Source organism: Micropterus dolomieu, linkage group LG03 (genome assembly GCF_021292245.1).
Source record: "Micropterus dolomieu isolate WLL.071019.BEF.003 ecotype Adirondacks linkage group LG03, ASM2129224v1, whole genome shotgun sequence".
Taxonomy (NCBI): Eukaryota; Metazoa; Chordata; class Actinopteri; order Centrarchiformes; family Centrarchidae; genus Micropterus; species Micropterus dolomieu.
The window spans coordinates 22,039,945-22,066,252 of NC_060152.1; the positions used below are offsets into that span (position 1 = coordinate 22,039,945).

Sequence of the window (26,308 nt, forward strand, 5' to 3'; positions counted from 1 at the left end):
CCCGCCACTAAAATGTAAATACGTTCAGACAAAACAATAGCAAAGTGATAGACATGGTAATGAACCCTCAGCCATACAGAAATATACTGTGAATGTTTTTATTTCATTGATTGGGATATGTTCATGTACACAGTAGTGTTGCACAATATTCACGTTGATGTATTTACCATGGAAGCAGGGATATTATGCTTCTAGTGCTTCATGTAGCATTTTAACTATTTTTAATGTACTAATTTATTACAATAGTGAATCAATCTTTGCAGATAATATAGTCAAAATAATTTCAAAATGAAGTAATCATTTTTACAACAACATTTATGTCATGGGCTATGTTTCCATTCAGTTTAAACACTCCCAAAAACCCCAGGACACAGGTGATTCACTACCATGAAGTTTACTGGGAATCTTGTGAAACTGTAACACAGTACAATGAGATATTTATATCATTAAAGAAGCTAAACACACAGTATCAAGGTAAACTGCACCGCTTAGCTAACGTAGCCGTGTAGCTTATAAGAAGAAACACAATCAAACTAGTAAAAACAAGCAGCAATAAAACTTAAAGCTAACTTAACCTAGCATAAAACTAATTAGCGTCTTAGCCATCACAATATTCTTAGAAAGTCAAAATAAGTGATAACGTTACATGATGAAAAAATACTTACAGACGTCGCCTTAGCAAAGAGGGAGAATGAAAAGCAATCAACTCAGAAGCTGACGGGTGGGAGAGATCATACATGACCGTAGCTGATCGCCACATGGCAGTATTTCTTTTATCTTTTTTTTTTCTTTGTTTTCCAGCATACACTGGTCCTAGGTTGCCACAGCTACAAACATAAACAAACTGCACTGAACTGCCCAAACAAAGTGACAAACATATTTTCTAGGGGCATAACAGTTTGTGTTTTATTTAATTATTGTGTTTTTTAACTTAAGAACAGTTGATTCATCCTGTGGGTTTGCAACAGAGTCATGTGCTAAAACGTCAGGCATTTATTAGTTTCTCTGGGACAGACAGTAAACTTACCCATAACTACTGTCTAAACTATCTCTAACTAAATGACATTTCTGTGATCTCCCTCTGAAAACTATTTACTACTACTATTAAACTATTTATTCCCCTGAAACAGTTAGGAGCCCCCCTGGGAAAGCCAGCCTCCCACTTTGAAAACTTCTGGCTGAAAGCATACAGTATATCTGGATTATACAGAAATACAACTTTTAATGAACAAAAAAACAGTGTTTATGCTATTCTACACATCCACAGTTTCTCACATCCTGTATTTTCGCTCCTCTTTAAAACTTCTTCACTAAGGAAAACACTTTCTCATTTGAATGAAATAGTGTCATCAGTTCTTTTGTAGTGGGACACACACTGTTGTCAGTTTAAATGGTCCCCTTAAATTGTGTTGATGAAATTCCATTTTTAGTCTTATTTTTTTTTACAATAGGGCCAGGGCCTTGTTAGGTTCAGTTAGGACTTAAAGGCAACCATTTGGATGCCCTTACATATTACATAGCCCTCCGCAATATTCACTACCCCAAGCTTTCACATGATTTTGCAATCAAAACCGCGGGAAATGCTCAAGTAGAGGTGGCTATCAAAGATGTGCAGTTTTCCATCTACAGTATGTGTGGAGGGATAATTGACAGGAAAGGTAGGCGAGAAGAACGCAGAAGCAAAGGAGCCTTTTATTACTGACACAGGTGTAGGATTGCATGCCTGTCGCTGAGTCTGCGTAGTGGGTCTGTGATTGTGGCAGTTCCGAGCAGGGAATATGAGATTCAAGGGCTTGTGGATGGATTGCCCATGTGTCATAGCGTCTGTACTGTGCAATATTAAAAACATACTTGTTGACACTGCATATTTATCTTCCAAAAACACTCTTCTCTTCCTCCTCCTCTAAAACATTATCCTCCTGTCTGTGAAATATCAGCCAAGGGAAAATCACTGTAATAAAAACATTAAAGTTACCATATTAAGTATTTGTTTTGCATTTATAAGAACAATAACATAAAAAAGTTATACCTTATAAATACAAGGCTCAATAAAAACAAATATTTACCTTTAAGTGGTTTTACACATTATACTGTTTCCACTCTTCTCTTTGGAAAAACTGAAAAACAGGCAGAAAAAACTAACTTCAGCAGCACATAAAAAACTGACTAAACACAGTGTCATTGGGCAATCATTCATTACTGGGTTTTTTTCCATCTTAAATCTAAAATCACTTTTGCACCACTTCAGAGTAATTTTTTTTAATGACACTCCTCCATGCCACCCACGAATAATTTAGTTTATGATAAATACATACAATAATTACTTTCTTGATAAACTGTGATGGCAATGCCAGTCTATCTTGCGGTAAAATACCCTGTTGCAAGTAAGTCCAGCATTGAAAATAATACTAAAGTAAAAGTATGTAAGAATAATCAGGAAAGTATACCTAAAGTATTAAAAGTAAAAGTACTCATTGCAGAAAGAAAAATTTCCTGTGACTGTTATACTGTCAGATTATTATTATTATTTTTATTTTACATTAATGTAAAAGCAGGATTTTACTGTTGTGACTGTTGAAGGGCTCATTTTTAACTATTTTGTATCAAAGTGCAACTAATGATTATTTTCATTATGGATTAATCAGCTGATTCATTTCCCCATTAATCAATTTTGATTTTGAAATTCTGAAAATAGTGAGAAATGCTGTCACAATTACCCAGAGCCCAAAGTGACACCTTCACAATGCTTGCTGTGTCTAACCAACAGTACAAAATTACAAATAAATTAAATAATTAAAAGGAAAAGCAGCAAATCTTCACAATTGTGAAAGTGGAACCATGAAATGAACTTAAACGATCAAAGTTGCTGCCAGGTAATTTTAGTGTCAATCTAATAATCGTGTCTGTACTTAAGCTTTAGCAGCTTTAGTTACTGTAACTAGTAACTAAAGCTGCCAGAAAAATGTAGTCAAGTACAATATTTCTCTCTGAGATGTAGTGGAGAAGTAGAAAGTCACATGAAAAGAAAATACTCAATTGAAGTACAACTAACTCAAATTCACATTTTTACTACTTGAGTAAATGTACTTAATTACTGTCCACCACTGTCACTATGTTATTGAGGTGAAAATGTTTGATGGTCTTCTGGAACAGAAGAATGGTTAAACGTAAACAGTTTTTTCTATAATTGTGTTAATAATGTGTCATATATATATGGAACAAACTCCCAGAAAACTAAAGGTCTGCTGAAACTGAGTTCTTTTAAATCAAGAATGAAGACTTTTCATTTTACCACTACCTTTACTTCAATAAAATTCAAGGCTGTAGATTGATAACTTACACTGCACTGTAACTGTTACTGTCCTGTTTTATCCTGTTTTTATTTTCTATTTAACTCTTTTAAAAATTGTTTTATAGCTTCTTCAAAAATTGTATTTCAGTGTCTTTTTTTATATTTCCCTGTTGCTTTTAAGTTTTGCGTAAAACACTTTGAATTGCATTGTTGTTGAAATGTGCTGTAAAAATAATAGATGCTTCGACAGATGGAGCCTGATTCGACAGTCAATCTAACAGTCAAAGCTTAGCAGCAAAGTGAGGATCATGCCATCTTGGCGATATGGGGGTGCTCAACGTCTGATTTTACATATAACTACCAGTTTTCTCCAAATAAGTTAATAAACAGCCTATTACAATATAAATGTCAACATACAATGCTGTAAATAAACATGTAAAAAGAGAAAAGCTTTTAATAAATGTTTTTAAAGTGTGTAAATAAATCCAAAATTACCCTTAAAGAAGGGGAGTCGGTGCACATGTGTAGGTGTAGCGTGTATGTGTGTGTGTAGCCCTGCAATCTATGTTGTAGCCTAATGACAGAGAGATGGAACCCTAGCCTCACCGGTGTTGTGCCGAGTTATCCACACCTTGCGGGACATTCCGATCATTTATCACCCTTGTTGAACCACACAAAGAATATTATATCATTTTTAATTGAAAATTGAAATACACCCATGAGGAACCACGACGTGCACGCAGTTGTCCGCTGCACGGCATGCACGCAAAACTCTGCACAAGACCGGTGAATGGCAGACGAGCAGAGCAGAGACAAATTAATCAACAATAACCCTCCGTTTATGTAAAGTGTAAGTTACAGTGCAGCTTCTCAAGATTAAAGCGTGGCTACCTAAATGAAGAAGCTAAATTAACCTATTTATTTTGCTATTAAAGAGTAAATGGAGATTCAATAAAGGAAAATATGATATTTTCATCCTTGACTGGTATAAAATCTATATTTTAATAGCAATATCACCATGAAGACCATCATCTTGTAGATTATAATGCAACTGAATATCTTATAATACACCTGGAATACAACTAAATTTGATGAAAAGAGGCTAATATATAACAGTTATTACACAATTTTTCGAAAGATATACCAGGTGAATGTCCATGTTTTGGCCATATTTACTCTTTACACTTTTATTGGGAGTTTTCTACAAAACACTATTTCTGTCCATACCACTATGTACCAAATAACATAAAGCTTCCAAAAACATTGAAATATTGATCAATATTCCTGTGACCAAAAGCACTCCCATGCTTTACAGGCCCATAACATGAGAACAGAATCCTACAGGGCTGTAAGTGGTCTCTATCTCTCAAACAACAGCTGTTTTTGGACTGCAAACAGCGAAAATGGCAAAAGTAAGTCAGCGGTTCTAACTGTATATGTATATTGGGGCATTTGTTGTTATTGTTATCCGGCTAATAAGTCTTTGAGTTTGGTGATTTGGGTGATGTGAGTTACACAGCTGATCAGAGCTGGAGCTGAGCTTTCTTTAATGTGGTAGGACGGTGGTGTAGGATCAGATGCCATGTACAGTGTTCACAGCGTGATTTATGTTGTGATATAAGCTCATTTAGATTCTCAGTGTTTGATGTGTTTGGTGCAGATTAAAATGGTTGATTTGAGATTTTAGCTGAGCCTCCTAGCTTCACGGAGGTGTATGGCATGCATAGGGTGACAAAATACTAGGATCAGACATAGATTTCTCATTTGCATTTTGAGCGAAAATCGATCGGACTCCCCTGTACCAGGTAAATCTATGTGTACAGGTATAATGTATACTTTATGTAAACTACTTACACCTGGCAGTTCAACAAATGTCATAAATTCTTGAAAACATCCAAATTAATCTGAAGGGTCTAACTACCAAAATTTTGTTTAAATATTTCTGAGGATGTATTGACAGAACTGCAATATAAGATCCATTACTATGTTTTCAGTGGTGTATTAAGACCTTAAATACTGAACAGTTATGTTTTTATTACCTCATAATGAGCCTTTTTTTTGTACATAACCGCAGTAACCCCTTACATGGATGTAGCCATGTTTGTCCAGTAGCCAAAAACAAACAAATTGCTCTACAGAGTGCGTTTCATCACTGTTTTTCTTCTTCTTTTTGTAGAATTCTGGCAGTGTAGACGCTCATCACTACCTTGAATACGTACATTTGAAGAAGAACAAGAAGTAAAAATACACAGCAGGGGTCGGCAAATAAGATTTACATCGGAACAGTTTTTTTAATCCATTAGATGGGGTTGAGAACAAAAGACATACTGTAATATTTAAACAGAATGTTGTGGTGTTTGGTTAGCTCAGTTAGTATAGTGCAAGATTCTCACCTAGAAGGTTGCGTATTTGATCCCATGTCTGGAGAATTTTTTTTTTTGCCCTCAAATTGATTATGAAGTGACTGTTTCACATGCTCACAATAAAGCATGTGCTGCAGCGTGTGTGTCCCGGTATTTGATCCACAGGGCTTACAGATGCTTTTTTATTTACAGAGTATCTCCAGGCAGTGGAAGTTCTTGTGCTTGTTTTACTGACAGCTATTTCAGAGGTGTGTCAAGCAGATTACAGACTCTTTTTAATATCGTTCAGAATTTTTTCAAAGTAAAAGCTCTCAATTCAACTTGAAATAAAGCATTTATTGTTATTTATTTTGTAGGCAAAACCACTAAAGAGGAAGTCATTGTGTGAGTAACTGTTGCTGCCATGACAGAGATCTATTTCAGCACCACTATCAAAGTATTTATTTATTTCTTATTTTTCCACACTATCAAAGCATCATAATCTGTCCACGGGCCAGATATTATTGCTGATGGGCAGTTCTGGCGAGGAGAGAGACAAGAGAAGTAACGTGTTTCACTTGCAAATGTTTGTATAAACTTCATCTATTATGTGGTTTATAATAGACCGTGGTGCAGAAACAGGGCCAATGTTCCACACTCTTGGCTTACATTTTCCATATTATCTGTCAATAGCCAAGTTGCAATACCATATGGTTTTACTTAATAATTAAATAAATGTAATTTCTTAATATATCTACCTAAAGAAACCTCATTTCTTGAATGGCTACTCACTCATATCAACAACATCTTTTGTCCTGTGTCAGCCACTGTAGCTTTCCTACGCTCTTTGAAGGGGGGTGGGTGGTGAAGCAGTAGACTAGACAGTTGGTTAGATGCCACTAAATCTTACACACTTAACCTTAAAGTCAAGTAGACCACCACCTAACGTTCTACTATTAAGACCACAGCTAGCAGTAGTGGTAGCCAAGCCTCATAGACGTTACACTATAAAGTCTGCACACAAGTCAGTATTTTTTAATATGTTCAAAACATTTCTGTAGTGAGAACAGAATAGATTACTGCACATGCAGGTGCACACTTGAAGGTTTCAGCCGATGTGCAATGTCAATGTGCAATGTCAATCTAGTATGTCTGCACATATGTATATTTCTGTACAGTGGTTCATATTCACGTGGTTGTGTATGTGAGTGTGAGAGAGAGAGAGAGAGATAGAGAGAGAGGGTATGTGTTGTATGTGTAGGTGTAATGCAGAGGTAAGCCACAGAGAAATTGCATGGCAATAAGAAAAAGGGACACTAATTCTTTCATTTGATGTTCTGTAATTATGGTGTCCACAGCCCAGTCTTGCGCACTAGCCTAGATTTATGTTTTCCCTTTTTGAGAATGTGTGCATATGTGTGAGAGAGAACAAAAGAAGAGATAAAGCAAGATAGAGAGCAGAGAACGGATAGCTAACAGGCAAGGGGAGGAAGGGGTGGGAGGTAGAGTGAGCAAGAACAAGAAATTTAAAGAGTGTTATAAATCATGGGCCTTGTCCCAATGGAGGTAGGCTGTGATTACAATGATATAAGGTGTTGGCTGAATACATTTACATGTTCTCAAAGACAAATTCACCTTGTTGGAACCATTGAGATTTTAGTGTGAGAAGTATTGTACCTACATTACATCTGTTTTCATGGTATCTCCATTTTTTTCCTCCAACTTTGAAGGCCATCAGCAAATCATTCAGAAACCACATGGGATCTTGAATCAGTAATGTCACTTTGCTAATGGCATTTACATGATATATCAGATCGACAATGGTACTGACCAACTTTTCTGTATTGACAAAATGAACAGGTTTCTACGCATAGCTTATATCAACTTTAGGAAAAAAAAGTTCCTGGAACCTTGTGCGTGTGCCATAAACAGATATGCAAAGATAAGAAATGCAATCATGAAAAATGATAAATAAAAATTAAAAGACACTGCATCTGTTTTTAGGGTTTACCGTGAGTTGAAGCTTATCCCAAATATTGTTTGGGTGATCTAGTTGACTTGATTGTCAGGGTCAGTCTAACTCAGTCATCTGTGAAGTTGTCTCATCACACACAGATTTCCACACACTGGGGGCAGCAGCTGTGTGGGTTACTAATGAGCTACAACTACAGGAACAAGCTCCAGGTGTGTGGCCTCACAGCCTCAAGCTTTTCTGAACATCAGATTTTATTTAGTAACAGTTCTGTTATTTGGCATAGTTTATAAGAGAATAACTGATGTTTACCACAAAAAATACCCATAGAACAAATGTAGAATAAATTACACTAAAGAAATGTTTTCTGTAAATGTTGGCAAAATTGCCATGTTCATTCGCTTAAAATGTATATTCTCAATGGCCCTTGTATTTTGCACTGCAAATCAATAACTGTTCAACAATACATCACTTTTGTATTTCTGTTCTGCGATGGTTCAGTTTCCTTCACAGTATTTCATGACATCCATTAAGCTCACTCTGGTTGATGTTTCTATGGTAAAAAATAACAATCGTAAAAGCTGTCCTTTGGTGTCCTTAATTATTATTATTATAGGGGATATTACGGCCTGTTTGTTGATATTGTAACCTACCTCCCTCATGACCTGTGAGACTTTTAACCCTTTTAAAGATGATTTATAGCAAGTACGCATTCTTTTTAATTAGCCCTGCAGCTAGGTGTCCAACAGATTTGTAAAGCCATTACTGAAAATCAATACTCAGCTTTTAGGTGATGAATTAATTAATGAAGTGTGAAGTTTACCCTGAGTGAGGGCACATTGATGAAGAAAGGAACAGACACAGAGAAGGAAAAGAAGAGAGAAAGATGGAAAGAGAGAGATGCGGTGGAGGTGAGTCCTAATGATTCCATATCAGTTGGTTTGGAGCGTTTTAGCACTCTGTTAATTGCACTTAATTTTTGTTTTGATTGAAATAATTTGAGGGCAGAGCTGGGAAACAAACATTTCTCTGCTGGAGACGGGTGAGTAATTTCCACCTCATGCCTTTGGCAGCCAATCTCCCAGACTGGCTAAATGGATCATTATCCCAGGACCAATTCAACCGAAAGAATTTAGTCTTTGAAGCTCGACTGACTCTTTTCCCACCCTTTGTTTTCTTCATTTTTATCCATGTGCGTTGCTAGTCCTTTTTCTCCAAACATTAAGCCCCAATCTTAACACTTGTTAACTTGTGACCTTAAATTAAGATCTACACCACAGTTACGGTGCTCTAACAAAGGTTTGTTTGGTTTTCAATATGTTATTCATTCATAAAAAAGCTAGTTGTTTGTTGTTGTTGTTGTTGAGGGGTGCTTAGACATTATAGGTTGATAAAGCAAACATGAGCGTTCAAATAGGATTTCTGTGGGTCTTATAAGAAAATGTGCCATCACTATTGAACAAATCTTTATTTTGTGTATGGGTGTACATGTACAGCTAAAGAGAAAAACTGGATGATATTCAATGAAATTCAGAGTGGAACAGAGAAAAAGAAAATGTGAAATATGTGTGTGACCTGCAGCATGTTCTACATACAAGTAGATATATGTTTTTACATATGCAAAACATTTTGCAAAATGTCTCATTCTATGCCATGTCTAAATTAAACAGCCCTGCGGCTGAAATGACTACTTTACTCAGAGTGCACTACCTTGCACCTAATAGTCCCCATTATTCATGGCCCTACAGCAGAGGTCACTGCCATGGGGTTCACTTTTTTTTTTTACCTTACTAAATTGGAAGTCAAGAGAAAATGAATCGAGACACCCACACACGGAATGAGCTATAGGTTTGACTTTGACTTGTCCTCAAACTGTAAAGTGAAAACATAGTTTCATATATGTCATGTGGACTGTTCGAGATTGTGCTGGAGGTCAGGATGGGTGCTGATGTCACAAGGAATTGTGGGTGAAATATTAGGATTGTTTTTTTTTTTATCCTTCATTATTTTTCTTTTTATATTTCACTCAGGTTGTTTTCCTATGCCAAACATTAATTGATAGGTGCAGTTTTTTTTGTAATACTGTAAATCTGAATAAAAATGTTCAACACTATATACTGCTGTGGCCCCTGTTTTTTTGATCAGGTTTGATACGTTTAAAACATTAAGCTAATCCATATTTGCATAGATGTTCTTTGGCTACCATACAATGAAAGATGATATTTTTAATTCAAAATGTCTACATTATGGAATTTTTAGTTCTGACTGCAATGTCACTTAGGTTATGGGCAGGAACAATCACAAAACCCAAATTAATGGGTTAGCAATTTAAACATAAAGAATTGGAAATCCAAGTAAGGGTTGTATGAGATTGTTAGGGTGAAAATCAAATTCTACCAAACTATATAGCTGATTAGCAGATAAGAAGTATATTTGCCCCAGCTTTCAGGCTTTAGTCTTACAATCTGATATTTCTGAGGTCCCCTGGAAAAAGCTTTATGAAGAAATTATTCACTTCAAGCAATATAGTGACCACACATTCCAGAGTGAGTCTTCAATTTTCCACAACTGCCGAAAGCAAGTTATTTCTGATAACACGGACATCTGATAAATTGGTGATTTTAACAACCAGAGGTTGAATTAAGATGATGGGTTGAAGCCTGGAACTGTTTGTCACCTTTCAAGTTCAAGGTCTGGCTTTTGAAAATTGAGACATTTTGCCATAAGATTGAAAAATCCTCTTTAGCTGTTGTTCACTTTGTTGAGCTTGATCTTTTCATCTTCAAGGCAGGAATATTATGCTATTACAGAGAAGGACAGTCATTCTGTGTTTTCATGAACAAGTGCAGTTAAAATTCTGTTTTATGATTTCTATGTTTATGACATGGGGCATATTTTAGTCAAACGCCTGAACAAATACGATTTGAACAAAATCTCAGCAGCTTCTACAATTATTTCTTACAGGATTGTTCATTACTAATACCATATTTACTTTAGTTTGCAACTTTAAATCAAACAAAGATTGAGAGACTATAGGGTCCTTCATTTTGTATTCATACATACACATATCCATGCACACGCGCCACTAAAATACATGCCATGACTTTATTTAAAAAGAAATTAGACACCTTCAGAAGCATAATGTAGTGCTGATACCAAACTTTTTAGCATAAATTAGAATCCTATCTACATTTTCTGCCCTCAATACTGCCTGTTTAATTATTTTTTTTCTAATAACAGGCAAATGGTTGAGTCAGATAGGATTTTATGTCTTTCACTAGCTCCACTGTCTGTCAGGAAAGATGGATTCCACCTTGGGGTGAGCAATATATCAGCTTTGTAAATCCATATATTGTCTTAAGCATGAGGTAATGTAGCGCTGATCCATCCAGGTACTCTCTAATATCAGCAAGGAAATTTATGGGGCATTCATGCATTGCAGCAACGTATTTCCTGTTAATAGGCCTCCTGTCCACTCAATATTTTATGTTTCCTTTTTAAGTTGAGGTTCAGGGTTTACACAATTCAGAAGGCTTCACCTCATTGTAGAGATATAATTCCTAGCTTTGTGGTCATGTGTGCCTCTACTGAAGATGTAAAGTTATTCCCTGAGTATTACTGCATGCAAAATAAGAAAAACACTACACTGTAAACTTTTTATGTTGTTGATCTGATCAGCTGCATTTTTTTATGCAGAGAAAAGGGGATTTATTTTTTTACATACATGATTAAACATGTAAATAACTCTTAAAAGGATCCGATTGGCCAACATAAACCCCATTATAAGTAGTGGCATTTATTTAAAAAAAAAAAAGAAATCTAATTCATGTTTTAGAGACCACCATGTGGAAGGGCCTTTTTATATATTTTTTATACTTCACGCTTATAGACTTCTTTTTGCTGCACCTTGATTTGACAATATCTTGCCACTGCTCAGCACAGATAGATTTAAAGACTTGAATGAACAAGTTAAGGAGGGGAATGTGCTCTCAATTAAAATCTGTCACAAATCAAATTAGAAAGATTAATGCTGAGAGGTATGAAGCGCACCGTAAAATGTCAGAGTGAAAGACCTACATTTAAAGTGGGATGTCTTTCACTGGAATACATCGTTTCTGGATTTTGTAGGGAGATACTGTAATCTCACGGTACTGTAAGTTAGCACATATAAAGGGGGCTATTAAAATTCACGAAGCAAAGGTTCATTGCCTGGAGTTTAACTGCTAAATTTCAAAACAGTAAAATCTTCGATTCTTTCCTAAAACATTCTAAATACAAACTAACGATTTTTTTATAAACCTTACAGGGCACTTAATAATGTCACATCACTGCAGTGTCACTGCAATTTTGACAAATTAAGTCATTTTAACCAAGGTTAAGGAACAAGGTCACTCCTCTCTCTCACTATTCCAACCACCTGTGCTTCACTCATAACCTGTTATAACTTCTTTTATACAGTATCTTTGGAACAAGTAAAATTCAAATGTAAATTATGGTGATGAGTAAGTACCACATTTTACTCTGATTATACTCTATACTAAAAAGTGCATTATCTGTACTGGATACTTGTTTCAACTGAGTACTCGCTCAACCCTACTAAATTACATGTATGCAAATGAATAAATATGTGAAACAAGTCTAGCTTTGCATGGTACATTCACACAGCATCCCTTTATAAAGTATTTTACAATAGTATAGTTGATGAAATAATAACCTTCATTGTGTGCTTGTTTAGAAGAGGCTTTACTCATAGGCCAAAGCATAAACTGAATTAATGAGTCAGTGTCATCAAAAAGACCCACAAGCTGCTTTAGTTCCAGCATGTTGTATCAAACTATGCCAATCAAAGCAAGTTCCCCCCACCCTTTTTAATTTGCATGTGTTTGTGTTTGCCTGTGTTTCCCTGTTTATCTTACAGTCATGGAAATATAAAAAGTTATAGATTCTAGCCATAGTTTGGTAGGTTGCCTCCATAAAATCCGTTTGTCCCTCGATCTTAATTTCACAAAATAAAATTGACTGTGTCCCCCTTTACATCTGCAAACACATAAATCTGTTCCTTCACCCTGCCTCTGTCATCCATTTTGGCACTTTTTTTGTGCTCATCTCAGTCTTATTATTGTACCCATTGGTAATATGTGGAATTCCTCTATGAACAAGGTTGGAACCTTTGCATATGTTAATTTTCTGTCCAACAAACCCTTTGGAAACAGACATCACTCCAGGGGTTAGAAAGGGTAAAGGTAAAGAGCCAGCCAGAGGGTTGATAGATGGATAGATAGATAGAAAACTGACCTAGAGATCATTCCCTGGGTTATCCCCTAGTTTAATATCAGCTCTGATTCTAATATATATTTATGAAGCTCTCCCCTGCACACTGACATCCTAGTTACCGCAGCAGCAGGTGTTCGGTCGATGTAGTATACAGCCTCAGTCTCAGACAAACACACACAATGGAACATTGGGGATGAAGCCTAGCATATTACTTCAGGCCACACACAAACACACACACACACACACACACACACACACACACACACACACACACACACATATTTACACTTGTTTCTCAAGAAAGCATTTCCTGGAGGTTGACGAGCTTCAGTTTTGGTGCTTCCAAGGTCAAAAAGAACTTTATGGCTATGGCTCATTACAATCTACAGGTGCCTGTAGAATCCCAATGCCTCTGTGTGTGTGTGTGTGTGTATGTTATGTTTGTTGTTATGCGTAAAATGTGAGTATGTTGTGTGTCTGTGTGTGTGTTGGAAAAGTAATGCACACTCTGAGGATGGCTAAAGGGCTCTCACCCTCTCTCACAAGATAGATAGGATCTTAACAAGCATGAGAGCAGAAGGGAACTGTGTGAGTATCTGTGTGTGTGTTTGTCATCTGGCTACAACATTTTCCAGATTTCTAATGCATCAAATCACAGAGACAATTCCCTTGATTTTCTGAATTGTGGCATGGCTGGTGGTGAGCTGGGTATATACCAGTATATATCCTGGCATGTTAACATCGCAGAATGTTATGTGTCCTTGGGGGTGACTGCCTGGGGGGAGCCCCATCCAGGGACAGGACCGGCCTCTGGTTCACGGGGCTCGGGGGCCGCTGGCTCTGCCAGGGGGATGGCCTCAGGCTGGGCTAGGGGACTGTCTAGTCCCGCATTAATGTTCTAGTCCCACATTATCGTTCGTGTCTAGTCCCAGAGAGAACCAGGACGACATGGCTCTCTGCTGTTCTCCCTTGGGGCAGGGCGCGGCTGTCCCAAGGATATGTAGTCTCTGGATGGCTGCTGGGCGTTTAGTTTGTGCATTGGAGTCCAGGGTAGGTATTTCCTGGTTGGCTTGGAGGGACTAGTTTGCATCCCTGGTTTGCTTAGTTGCGCTCAGAGGTATAAAGTTAGCTGGCGGGATGTGCAGTGTGTGTGTGGGGCGGAGCTGTGCTCCGGTTTGTTATGGGCTTGTGTCTGGTGTTCTTGGCCCTTGACGGGTGGGTGGGTTGTGGTGACATGTGGCTGAGCTAGTTGATTTTGCTTCGTTGCTAGTTTTGCTGGAGTTGCATGATAGCTGGAGGGCGTTCTGTGTATGGGGGATGTTGGCTGGCGCTGGCGGCCTTCACTTTTCTGGTGGTTGGGAACGGCAGACTTTTATTGGGTGTTTGTGTGTCACCGTGCGCATGGATATTGATGATTGCGTGGCGTTTTGGTAGTTTGGTTTGTTTGTTTGTTGTTGTTTTTCTCTGCCCCAACCTCTCTCCCTGTTCTCTTGCAGGTTTCATTGCTTTCTGCAATTGGTGTGTCCCTCTGCTATTTGCTGTTGTCCCCACCCCCCATCCCCGTTCTCTTGCAGGTGTTGCAGGTCCTTTCTCTGTGTTGTCTGTATCAGAATCAGCTTTATTGCCAAGTATGTGTACACACATGAGGAATTTGACTCTGGATTGTACAATGCTCATGATGTGCTTACTTATACAATAATACAATAACACAACAATACAGTAATAAAATCAAACACAGGCTACAGTATATAGAACACATATACACACACTATAAACAAAACAGACAGATTGAGACAATAGTGCAATGAGCAGAGTGCAGGTACACATATGTGTTATGTACATGAGGTAGGTGGATTTGGTATACAGTATATACAATATGACAATATGAACAGTAACAACAGCTCTGAAATAGAGAATGACATCACTGGGTTATTGCACAGGAATTGTTCCTGACACTGTTCATCAGAGTCAGCTGTTCATCAGAGTGATGGCTTGTGGGAAGAAACTGTTCCTGAGTCTGTTGGTTTTGGCGTACAGTGCTCTGTAGCGCCTACCAGAGGAAAGAAGTTGGAACAGGTTGTGTCCAGGGTGAGATGGAGTTGCAGTGATGTTTTCCTGCCCATTTACTGACTCTGGAAATGTATAAGTCCTGAATGGAGGGCAGGTTGGCACTTTTCTGCAGTCCTGGCTGTCTGTAGTCTGTCCCTGTCCTTTCTGGTGGCAGATCCTCCTGAAGTCCACGGTCATCTCCACAGTTTTGAGCGTGTTAAGCTCCAGGTTGTTCTGGCCGCACCAGAGAGAGAGCTGATCAACCTCCCATCTATAGGCCGACTCATCACCGTCCCAGATGAGGCTGATGACCGTTGTCAGTGAACTTCAGGAGTTTGACAGATGGGTCTCCTGAGCTGCAGTCGTTGGTGTAGTGGGAGAAGAGCAGGGGGAAGAGCACGCACCCCTGGGGGGCCCCAGTGCTAATAGTCTGAGTGCTGGATGTGATGTTCCCCAGCCTCACCTGCTGACTCCTGTCAGTCAGGAAGTTTGTGATCCACTGACAGGTGGAGGCTGGCACAGTGAGCTGAGTTTGGTGCTGAGGATGTCCAGGATGATGGTGTTGAACGCCGAGCTGAAGTCCACGAACATAATCCTTGCATATGTCCCTGGAGAGTCGAGGTGTTGCAGGATGTGATGCAGTCCCAAGTTGACTGCATCATCCACTGACATGTTAGCCCTGTAGGCAAACTGCAAGGGGTCCAGTAAGGGGTCCGTAATATCCTTCAGGTGGGCCAGCAGCAGTCTTTCAAAGGACTTCATGACTACAGATTTCAGGGCGACGGGCCTGTAGTCATAAAAATCCAGAGATGGAGGGTTTTTTGGGGACCATGATGATTGTGGAGCATTTGAAACAGGAGGGAACTTCACACAGCTCCAGTGATCTGTTGAAGATCTGTGTGAAGATGGGGGCCAGCTGGTCTGTGCAGATTTACAAGCAGGATGGTGACACACTGTCGTTTGTGCCCCCAATTGCCATGTCTGCCCCCCTGTCCGGCCTGGTGACAAATCAATAAATATTTAAATAAATAATTAAACAGACAAAGGAGTATATTAATACTAATAAAATCTGTCTGGCACAACATGGTATCCAGCTCCTCATACTCTATACCAGGCTGCTGGGCAGGACAGGTTTAAAAAAAAAAAAAAAGTGTAGCAGACCTAAAATTTAGTTATGTAATTTAATAAATTTATGAGAATTGATACCCAATTATGAATTTTTAAGATTCATAAAATCAATATTCCTCGTTAAGGGCACCACTGGAGTTGTTATAATCCTAGAGTCTCCGGACCTCTAGGTAGTTTTAATAATTATACAATTATTACTAGTGATCAGTTAGTTAATAATCGCTCAATTATCTTAAATCTGTCAGTCAGTCTCATATCTAAAGGGTCAATTCTCTTGGCAGGAACTAGAAATAGGCAACACACACAGCTCTTGATTATATTACAGTGAATTTATTCTCTAACTAAGGTGATAAAAAGATGGTTGGATACAGGGAACATAAACATTTGCTGAACAATGAGCCTGGAGGTTCGATCGTGGGAAGCATTTGACTCATACGGCATAGAAGAGCTAATGAAAGTAAACTAATGCTATGGTTTTAAGCTTTAAAATGGACATCTGATCACAGAACCTGTGTTAAGTCTTACTGCTTGTCGACAGCCTGCTTTTGGCCTGTTGCACGGGTCCCACGCTAGCTGCCCGATCCTGGCTTTTTGCTAGGGATTCTCCAGGGTTCTCCGTGTCTGATTGAAAACGCCTCCTTCGTCTGGCAATTCGGCTGTTTTCAGGTTTCCTTCGTTGTAGCTGGCGAGACCACGTGGCTTGGTCTGACCTCGGTGAAGTTGGCTCGACGAAAAAGGCTTAAAATGGAACTTGGTCGTTCCTGCATTAGTCCAGTGTAACTTAACGGACTGATAACTTTAACAAACAAAAGAAATAAAGAAAATAAAACAAACTGAAGGCAGATCGATGTCTCGGCACTTCAGATGTGTAGCTTCAGCCGAACAAAAGGCCAGTCTCGCTGGCCGAGTCTGGGCGTTGCCCAACAAGGCACGCCACGCGCGTGCCGAAGCGTCCAGAGGGCAGAGCAGAGTGGAAGAGAGCGAACAGCGAAGAGAAGAGAGCGTGCGACGTCGCGTGTCGCTCTTTTGTTGCCTGGGGCGTGGTTCCCCAGGGGGCGTCTCAGGTTTCCCAAGGGACTGCCTCTCTAAACTTAATGTTTAAAGAAAAAAAAATCTATTTGCACGTATTATAATCAAATAATTTCCACAATCGAACCTCAATGGTCGAACGGTTATACTGTTCTAGGCATTTGGTAACAGGAAACAATTGTCACATTATTGGTCAGGATATTTATACATTTAACGGCATTTCCGACGAGGGCATGTAATACTTATTTCGTCCACTTGGGGGGGCTCAGGTTACATGAGGAAAGCTTGGATTAAATCAATGAACATCTCTCCTTAGGAACCGGGAATATTGTTGATTTATCCTTAAATTCAAGCTGGCGATTAAGAGTATAGTAAAACATTCCTTTGTCATTTCTAAAGGAATTCTGTAGGAAAGTATTATGAAAAAGCATTGATTACATTAGATGAAGGAGTGTCTTGCTGAAAATAACAACACTGCACAAGTAACTTCTTTTCAGCACTAATATCAACAACGGATAGCAACAACAGTTAACATAACTACTCAAATAGAGGCAAACGTAGTCAGGTAACTAAAGATTTAATTAAACTCAATTAAATGCTTTGAGTCTTTGGAGACTGTCTTTTTACATTGAAAGTTCAGTGTCTGGACCATGTCACACTTGGGTGAGACAGGGGTTTTCCTTTTTGATGTGGTAATAAACAAAGAATAAGGTCAGTTGCCACGGAAATGTGTGGGCTGGGGGCCAGTTTTGATAGGCTGTTCAGGGAAATGCCAATGGCTGGTTCGTGTCCCTTTGTCAGTTTAACAGTCAGGCCCCGCGTTATCAGCTTCGGAATCAAAAAGGTGCCAGTTTTATGGTCGGGATAGCACTTAGAGAAAGCAACTTTGACCCCTCCCCTTCTTCTCTGGGGAGGAGAAAGGAATTTAGGGTAGCTCCCAATTTATTCAATGTAAAATGCACAAATCCACATCGTTGTTCACTACACCTGATATTTTCACATTCAGCCCACACAATGCCTTAAGTTCACTGGCATAAAATGAACAAAAATAATACTTCAACTATGGGATGTGGCAGTCAGCAACATCAGTAGTGTAGGTGTAAATGTGTGAACATGGTGTAAAGTGTTGTAGTGTCCAGATAAAGTAAACTTTTAACAAAACCAAAAGGTGCAGCTGCTGGCAGGGACAATGAGAGACAGTGACAATCCAGGAGGTGAGGCTTTTATCTGCTGTGGAGCACACACGAGAAGCTTGAAAAATAGAGCACAAAGAGGAGGTAGAAAAGATGTGGAGAGTAAAAGCAACAGTGGTGTCAGTAGTAATCGGAGCACTGGGAGTGGGGGCTGTGACCCCCAAACTGGGAGAGTGGCTCCAGGAGATTTCTGAAGTCTCTGTCTAGAAGAGTTCAGTACATTTACAAGAGTTGTTGAAGCCTTTGGACAACAAAATCTTATAACATAACTTGAGGGTTTAATTATTTATAGATTTTTTTTGTTTTTATTTATCAACATGAGTGTCACAATCCTTGGTCTGTACTACGAAGGGAGTTCAACCTACTCAGAGTTAACTCGGGGTTATCAGGCAAACTCAGGGTTGACAAACTCTGACCGCCTACACTGGAGTTAAACCCTACTACGACGGTGGATAAGATGTTGGTTGGTTGAGTCTGTGTTAACCACGTGTTAACTTAATTGTAGTTGGTGCACGTTCGCATAAAAGGGGTGTGTTCGGCCGTGCAGGCAGATTTTTTTCACAACGGCGCATGCTCCCTATTTCTCCAGAGGAATGCACGTTGGTAGTGTCAGGAAATAATGAAAACACGTTGACCGCTAAATATCTTGGCGGACGACAAAGCCAGGGAGGCTTGTTGGCATTGCATTGAGTAAATTTGTAGCCTAAGTATCTTCACAGTGTTCTTATTGTAGTTCAAATCTCTATTATGTATTTTATGGGCTTCTTCTTTTATGTGTAATATGATTACGATGTAAAGGTACAACTGCACATAAGGTCCATTGTAATAGAAAAAAAAGGAGCCAGCGAGGTAGTCCTAATAATCCGAGAGAAAATTTAATTTCCAAGATTAATCTACAAGTAAAAAACTTGAAGATTCTCTGATATTATAGTCACACATTCATGAGAGAACTTCACTTTGCAAGGCTGCAACATCACACACGTCTGCCCTGTATTAAGCATGCAGTGGGAAGTTATCTTAGACTTTGCAATCGGATTTAGCAGTGAGGAAATACTCCTGAGTTTAGCTAACACTATCACTATCATGCACCTTAGAGACTTTGCCTTAGATTGGGCATATTCAGAAGAAAACAGAGTGATTTTCGATTTTTTTATGACATTAATTTCAGGAAATTTCCGATTTTTCTTCTTGTAAATTTCACACTTTCATCTAGGATTTTTTTCTCGATTATTAACCCCAACCCTGGCTCCTTATTTTTTGGACACGTAAAAAATAGTCTATCTATTAATAATCTAAATATGTGAAAGCACTTCAATTATAGACTACAGATGGGCTACATCTATGAAACTATCCTGTTAATTAATGAAGATTCTTCTCTAAAATCACTGAGGCTGCAGGGCTGGCTGTCTGAACGTAATGATGTTGTGTTCAGAACTTCATTGCAACCGCAGTGGAACAAATCAGCATGAAATCTAAACATTTTATGAAGTGGTGTGTATTAATATCCTACTTCTCATCAGTTACACTGAGTACAGATGTGGTGTGTATTCCAGGTGCAGGGTAACCTCGAGTTAACCATGAACAAAACCTGCTCGGAGCAGTTTAGAGATGTAGCGTAAATTGCCATGGCAACAGACCTCGGGTAACACCTATCCACCTTTCGTAGTACGGGTTAACCGGGAAGTTACAGCCGACATCACAAAGTTACCCCTGAAGTTACCTGGATAAGCCAGTTACCCCGCTTCGTAGTACAGGCCATCTGTCTGTGTGTCTTGTTGGGGCGTCTGGGTTATGGTTCCATGTCGTTGTTCATAGCCCTGTGCCTTAGTTCATGTCTTAGTATTTACTTCTAGTTCTTTGTCTGCATTATTTTAGTTTAGTCTGCTCTGTATTCTGTGTTATAGTTCTGTGTTCTCGTTTAGGTTCTGTCTGTTATGATCCCTGTGTTATAGGTGGTCGGTGTTTGTCTGTTCACATGGGTTTCTCTTATTGTCTGAAGTTAGTTCTCTATCGTATCGAGACTATCTCTCCACCGTTACATATCCCTTATGTACGGGGATGATCCCCTGAGGTCAGGTACGTGGAAACCTCTTTAAGATACACCGGGAGTCCGGTGACAGCGGCTGCGGGTCCGCCAGGAAACCAGCCTCCCGGTTGTGGAGCTGTGTGTCCCCCCTTTCTGACGTATTGCTCGCGGCCTCCTGGGCTGACGCGCCCGGTGGGGCCCATGCCATTCGTTATTCACATCTCAATGCTAATAGCCTATATCCTTTTGTATAAACCAGCATTATGTAAGTACTCGATCAGTTTCTTCATTTTGTTCCAACAATCCAAATTAAGTAGAGTGCGTATGCTAAATATAGTTTCTCCAATTGCTCCCAGGTCTCTAAACAATTTCCTCCTTTGACCAAAGTACTTTGTACAATGAAGTAATACATGCTTCACTGTTTCCTTGTCTCCACATTCACATTTTCACCCTCTCTTTCTGTCCACCTCCATGTTGGAGGAGGAGGAGGATGTGGATGTGGATGTGGAAACTGTTACGGTGTGATGTCCTGCGGGCAGAACGTGGCAGTGCACGTAGGCGGTGACTCAACGGTTCGGAGTTTTGACCAGCTTCTCAGCAGGGCGGTCGCAGCCCTGGGTATTGCCCCCCTGAAACCCTGACGGCGCCCCCCTCTCGGTTTGATGAGAATACGGAGGTGCGCTCCACATCGGTACAGGTCCCTCTTCTGCAGTGGTGTAGTCTAGTTTTTTCTAGTGAGTATACTGTGATTTGTCCCTCCCAGTCTCATAGATTTTGAGCATTAAACATTTAATTTCCTGCATTCTGGAGACATTTTCTGCACCAATTTGGAAATGTCTAATGTTTAGTGTTAATCACCATCTAACTCAGCCAGTTAAGAGCTACATTTAGCCTTAGATGTTATATGAATCTGGTTTTATCATCTGGCAATTTTCAATGCACATTTCATAGTGCAAGTTGCAACTATTATTCACAATAATGGAAAGCAGGGGCTTTTCAGTAGCAGTAATAACAACAACATAACAATCTCAAGCTCACTTAAAAAAAAAACATGGATCAGCTTAAATGCATGAGCAAGCATCCAGATACTGCTACTACTGTACACACACACACACACATAGTATCCCGCATTCATTGATCCACCACATTAACGTTAGTTGACTAGGTCTAGATTCAATTCAATAGACCAACAATGCTGTTACAGTTCCCTTAATGATAGCGTTAATGACAACATAGGCCTATATGCTATTTTCACTCACCAGGTAACGTTACAACAGCATCAGCCTCATCTGGCTCATTTTCTGTGTTTCAGTAACTTTAACGTTCGTGTCACCACTAAACAGTTAAGATAGGATCTTCAGTTTAGGAAGTTTCTGTAATACGCCAATACCCCAAAGACCTGGTCCTTGATAGTTCAAACGTGCGCCGAGTGACTGCCACACAACTGTGTTGTTGTTTGGTAGCTGACTTCAGATCCCGGTCACAGGCCACGGAACGTCATTTCAGAGTTTCGCAACACAAACGGGGTGAATGAACGTGTGTTCTGTCAAAACGATGTTGTTACGTATCATCTCGCTATTTTAAGTGGGTATACGAAAATCTTTGACCATTCCTAGTGGGTATACGGCATATACCTGCGTATCACGTAGACTACACCGCTGCTCTTCTGCCTGACTTTAAGGACCTGGTGTGTAAACAGTTTGACTCACCATCAGCCACACACAAGTGGTCTAGATTCTGTAGGAGGTTCTCAAATGTGCAAGGCAGGGAGCAGGTTGCCTGCGGGCCCCTCCTCCCAATGGATCAAGCCCTCTCTCCTATGGTCTCTCCGTCCAGCTCAGTGCGTGGCAAGGCTACCTGCCCTAGCAAGAACTGCAGGGTTATGGATGGCCTGGCTAAGCTGCATAGAGCTATGACTACGCAGACCTGCTTGGCTAATTCTGTGGCTATTATGTCTCTCTACCTGCGCCACCTGTCTCATCAGGTGTCGGAGGGTTCTGTCAGCCCCAGTTCTACAGGGGAGCAATAAGAACTCTGTACCTCAACCGACGCCAATTCCGACGTACGTTCCGGCTAGAGGCTATGCAGAGGCGTAGCAACCGCTGTCAGGGGTGTGGGGGGGGACCAGCTGCCAGGGGGAAGCGGACGGGGGGGCCCCTTGAGGTAGCCCCCTCCTTCCTGACAGTCCCTGGTACCCAGCCAGCCAGTACGCTCCAACAGCGGCATACACGGCATTGTGGTTGGCTTTGGCTGCGGAGCTGTGGGTGATACAGTTTTACCACAGACTGCACGTGACAAATGTCCCCCACCTTTACCTCGATGAACGACCCTGGTCACGTAGAGGTACTGCAGACAGAGATATCCACCCTCTTGGCAAAAGCAGCCATACGGGAGGTGGAGTCTGGGGATCCGCAGGCTGGTTTTTTCTCAGGGGGCTCAACAAATACCTCCACCCCCAGAGATGCAAGATGTTGACGGTCCCCAGGGTAAGGCAGTCCATCACAGCAGGGGATTGGTTTGCCACCATCGACCTCAAGGAAGCGGCACCCCGGACCTTCACCCGCTGCATGGATGCGGTCATTGCACCCATGAGGCAGCGGGGTCTCAGGATCCTCAATTACCTCGACGATTGGTTGATTTGTGCGGATTCAGAGGACCTATGCCGCTGTCATGTAGCTCTGCTTCTGGAGCACACTGGGGCCTGGGCCAAGAAGAGATTTGGTCGGGTCAAGAAGAGATTTGGTCGGGTCCTCGCTGGTGGCGGGACCCGACCAATATACAGAGAGGAGGTGCACTGTCACTGGTAGTGTATCGCCGACTGGTCTTCACAGACGCGTCCTAGGCAGGCTGGGGCGCCGTCCACGATAGATGTGGGGTCAGCGGCCGCCGGAACAGCCCCTGGGTGACTCAGCATATCAACGTCCTGGAGCTAAGAGCTGTGCAACTAGCACTTTGCCAGTTTCTGCCCAGACTAAGAGGCCATCATTTCATCGTCAGGACAAACAGAGAGCACAGTGGCGGCAGCCTATATAAACAGGCAAGGGGGGCTGGGCTCCCTCTGTAAGCTGGCGACTGAGTTGTGGCTGTGGGCACACCACCGCTTCTGCTCTCTCAGAGCGATGCACGTACCAGGGCCGCTGAACTCAGCAGCGGACATTATGTCAAGAGGGGGACCCCACCCAGGGGAGTGGAGACTCCACCCTAAGGTGGAGGAGGAGATATGGCACCGCTTCAGCAGGGCAGGAGCCAATTTTTCAAAGTAAAAGCTCAGTTCAACTCCAAATACTACATAAAACAAGCGTCTCAGGCTTTTATTTTGTAGGCAAAACCACTAAAGAGGAAGTGATTATGTGAGTAACTATTGCTGCCATGACGGAGATCTATTTCAGTACTGCTATCAAAGCATTTATTTATTTATATTTTTTGCTGATATCAAAGCACCATAATCTGGCAGCGGGCCAGATATTATTGTTGGTGGGCAGTTTTGGCGATGGTCCATAATCACAGAATTAACGTGTTTCCCTTGTCATTGTTTGTATAAACTCTATCTAATGTTTAGTTTATAATGGACTGTGGTGCAGAAACAGTGACAGTGTTTCACACTCTTGGCTTACATTTTCCATATTATCTGTCAGTGGCCAAGTCACATATTGTTTAACTAAATAATTACGTAAATATAATTTCTCAATAGATATACCTAAAGAAACCTAATTTCTTGACTGGCCACTCTGCTGTCTCAAAAGAGACACCTTTTGTGCTGTTGTCAGCCACCGTATCCTACACTGGACAGATGGTTGCAATTCACAACACTCGCCATTAGATGTCACTGTTACACACTGAACCTTTAAATGAGGGTCAGTGATGTGAAAGTTGTCAGTGTATCATAGTGTTTGTCTGTATTTCATAGGTGAATAATGATGAAGATGAAGATGATGGCATGGAGAACAATGAAAACTCTGGGGACCCTTCTGCCTCTGCCAGACCCCACTGATCAACAACTTCCATATCATCAGCTCATCAGAGAAAATACTTTACTCTTTAAATAACAGCACATCAAGACAAAAAAAAATAAAATCTAGTATAATTTATGGGTTTTGCATTTATTTCTCAATCTGACTGGACAGCAATATTCAAGTCTTGATTTCATCTGATATCAGGTTTTATGAAAATGTTTTTTACGGCATCAGTTGTGAAAATCTGTATTTTCTGCAGCCAATTCAGATATTATATACAGTATATTTTTCTCTGAAAAAAAACATGGGTTGATTCTTAGATGCATTGCGGTGCGGGCGTGGGGGACTTTTTGTGATGTTTTTTTTTTTTTTATGTTGGTTGATGACATGGTGTTGGCGGGTGGGGGCGGTGGTGCGGCGCTCGGGATGCCTAGGGCGCGGGCTTGACGGGGGGACCGGTGTTTGCCCTGTATTCAGCATGCCGCTGCTGCGGGGTGGGTAGCCACTCTGCTTGGGTGTCGCGCGGTTGTTGGTATCGGTGCACGGGTGGTGATTTTGACTCGCGTGCTGTGCGGATGTGGTGGCGCTCGGTGCGCCTCCGATGGCCTGGTGGTGCTCGGAGTGCTGATTGTGGGGGAGCGGTGAGGTGGGTGGGTGGCAGTGGGGCTGCCGGAGGGGCCCTCGGCGAGGACGGGGGATTGTTGGACTTTGGGTTGGGGCTGCACTGACCTGCCTCGGGAGTGTGTGGGGGTCTGGGGCACGGGGCTTTGGAGCCTCTGGGTCTGGGGCGGGTCTGCGCGCTGGGGGGGCTGGGCCCATCCTGGGGATGGGCGGTGTTGTCGCTGACTCTGGGGTGCTGCCGGTGCTAGAGGGGCTCTTGCTATAAGCCCTGGGCTGGAGGGACCTGGCGTCCTCCTGCTTAGGGGGGTGGGGGACGGGACTGAATAAATGATGGGGCCAGTCAGGAATCTGGTCTTCTAGCCTCCCTATGACCTCCTTCACCTTTCCCCCTTTGGTCATGTCTCACAACATACACCCTTAGGATCCTGGGGGACGGGCAGCCTGCAGGGCGTTTGGGGGGTGGGGCTGCTTTATTGCGGCCTTGCACTTCTTCCTCCCTCACTGCCTGCCCCTCAATTTTAATTACACATTAGACACAGAGGGCTTGGGGGGTGGGAGGGGCACAATGGGAGGCTCCACTACCTGACAGTTGTGGGGTGCCTGTGTCACAACTACCCTCCAATTTTAGTTGCACCTTAGTTACCACACATCTTATCTTTACTCCACCATACAACACTTCACTTCAATCCATGACATGCATCCAACACAAAACAATACATTTACAGAGGCAGGCAGAGGAGAAGGAGTGGGGGAGATTCTCATTGGCCTCGTGTCCTACCCCTGGAGCCCCGGGCGTCGGGGGTGCTGTGGGGTTGGTGACGGCCTTGCCTGATCTGGGGTGGGCTGGGGGGGGTCGGGGCTCCCCTGGCGTGGGGGCCTTCCCTTGACCTAGGGTTCTGGGGACTCGGGCTTGTGGCCTTTGCTCATTTCTGGGTGGGTGGTGTGTCCCTGGGCCTGGGGGCCCGTTGTCTCCTCTCCTTGCCTGGGCCCTCTTTGGCAGAGGTGAGGCTCCCGCTGCTTCCCCCTGCCAGCTCTCTCATGGTGGGGGCATTCGGGAGTCTCTGGGGCGCATGACCGGTGTTGTCGGGGTAGGTTTTGGTGCTCCTCCTTGGGGGTGCTTGACTAGGGGGGGCTGGGCCCCTGTCCGGGGATGAGATCGGCCTCGGGGGCTGCTGTCACTGCCTGCACTGTAGGGAGGGATGCCTCTGGCTGGGCTGGGGGACCGTTGGCCTGGTTCTCCCGCGTTATCGCTCCCTGGCGGCAGGGAGCTTCCCGGCACGGCTTTCTGCTGTTCTTCCTTGGGGCGGGGTACAGCTTTCCCCTGGACATGCGGTCTGGGGTCCTTTGCGCTTTGGGGGGTCGCAGGGTGTCCTGGCTTCTGGGGGTGGGGGTCTCTGCGCGGGTTGGTCCAGTTGCGGTTTGGTGGGCT

The 26,308-nt window shown here is 41.8% G+C and overlaps 1 protein-coding gene across 1 annotated transcript in view; it reads left to right on the forward strand.

The window, feature by feature from the left end:
- Window positions 1-24,296, forward strand: part of LOC123968112 — a 59,156-nt gene extending 34,860 nt beyond the window's left edge. The window contains exons 6-8 of the mRNA XM_046044609.1: window positions 22,290-22,409; window positions 22,505-23,094; window positions 24,213-24,296. Of these exons, the coding sequence (XP_045900565.1) occupies window positions 22,290-22,409; window positions 22,505-23,094; window positions 24,213-24,296 (794 nt within the window). The remainder of the gene's footprint in view (window positions 1-22,289; window positions 22,410-22,504; window positions 23,095-24,212) is intronic.
- The last annotated feature ends 2,012 nt before the right edge of the window (window positions 24,297-26,308 follow it).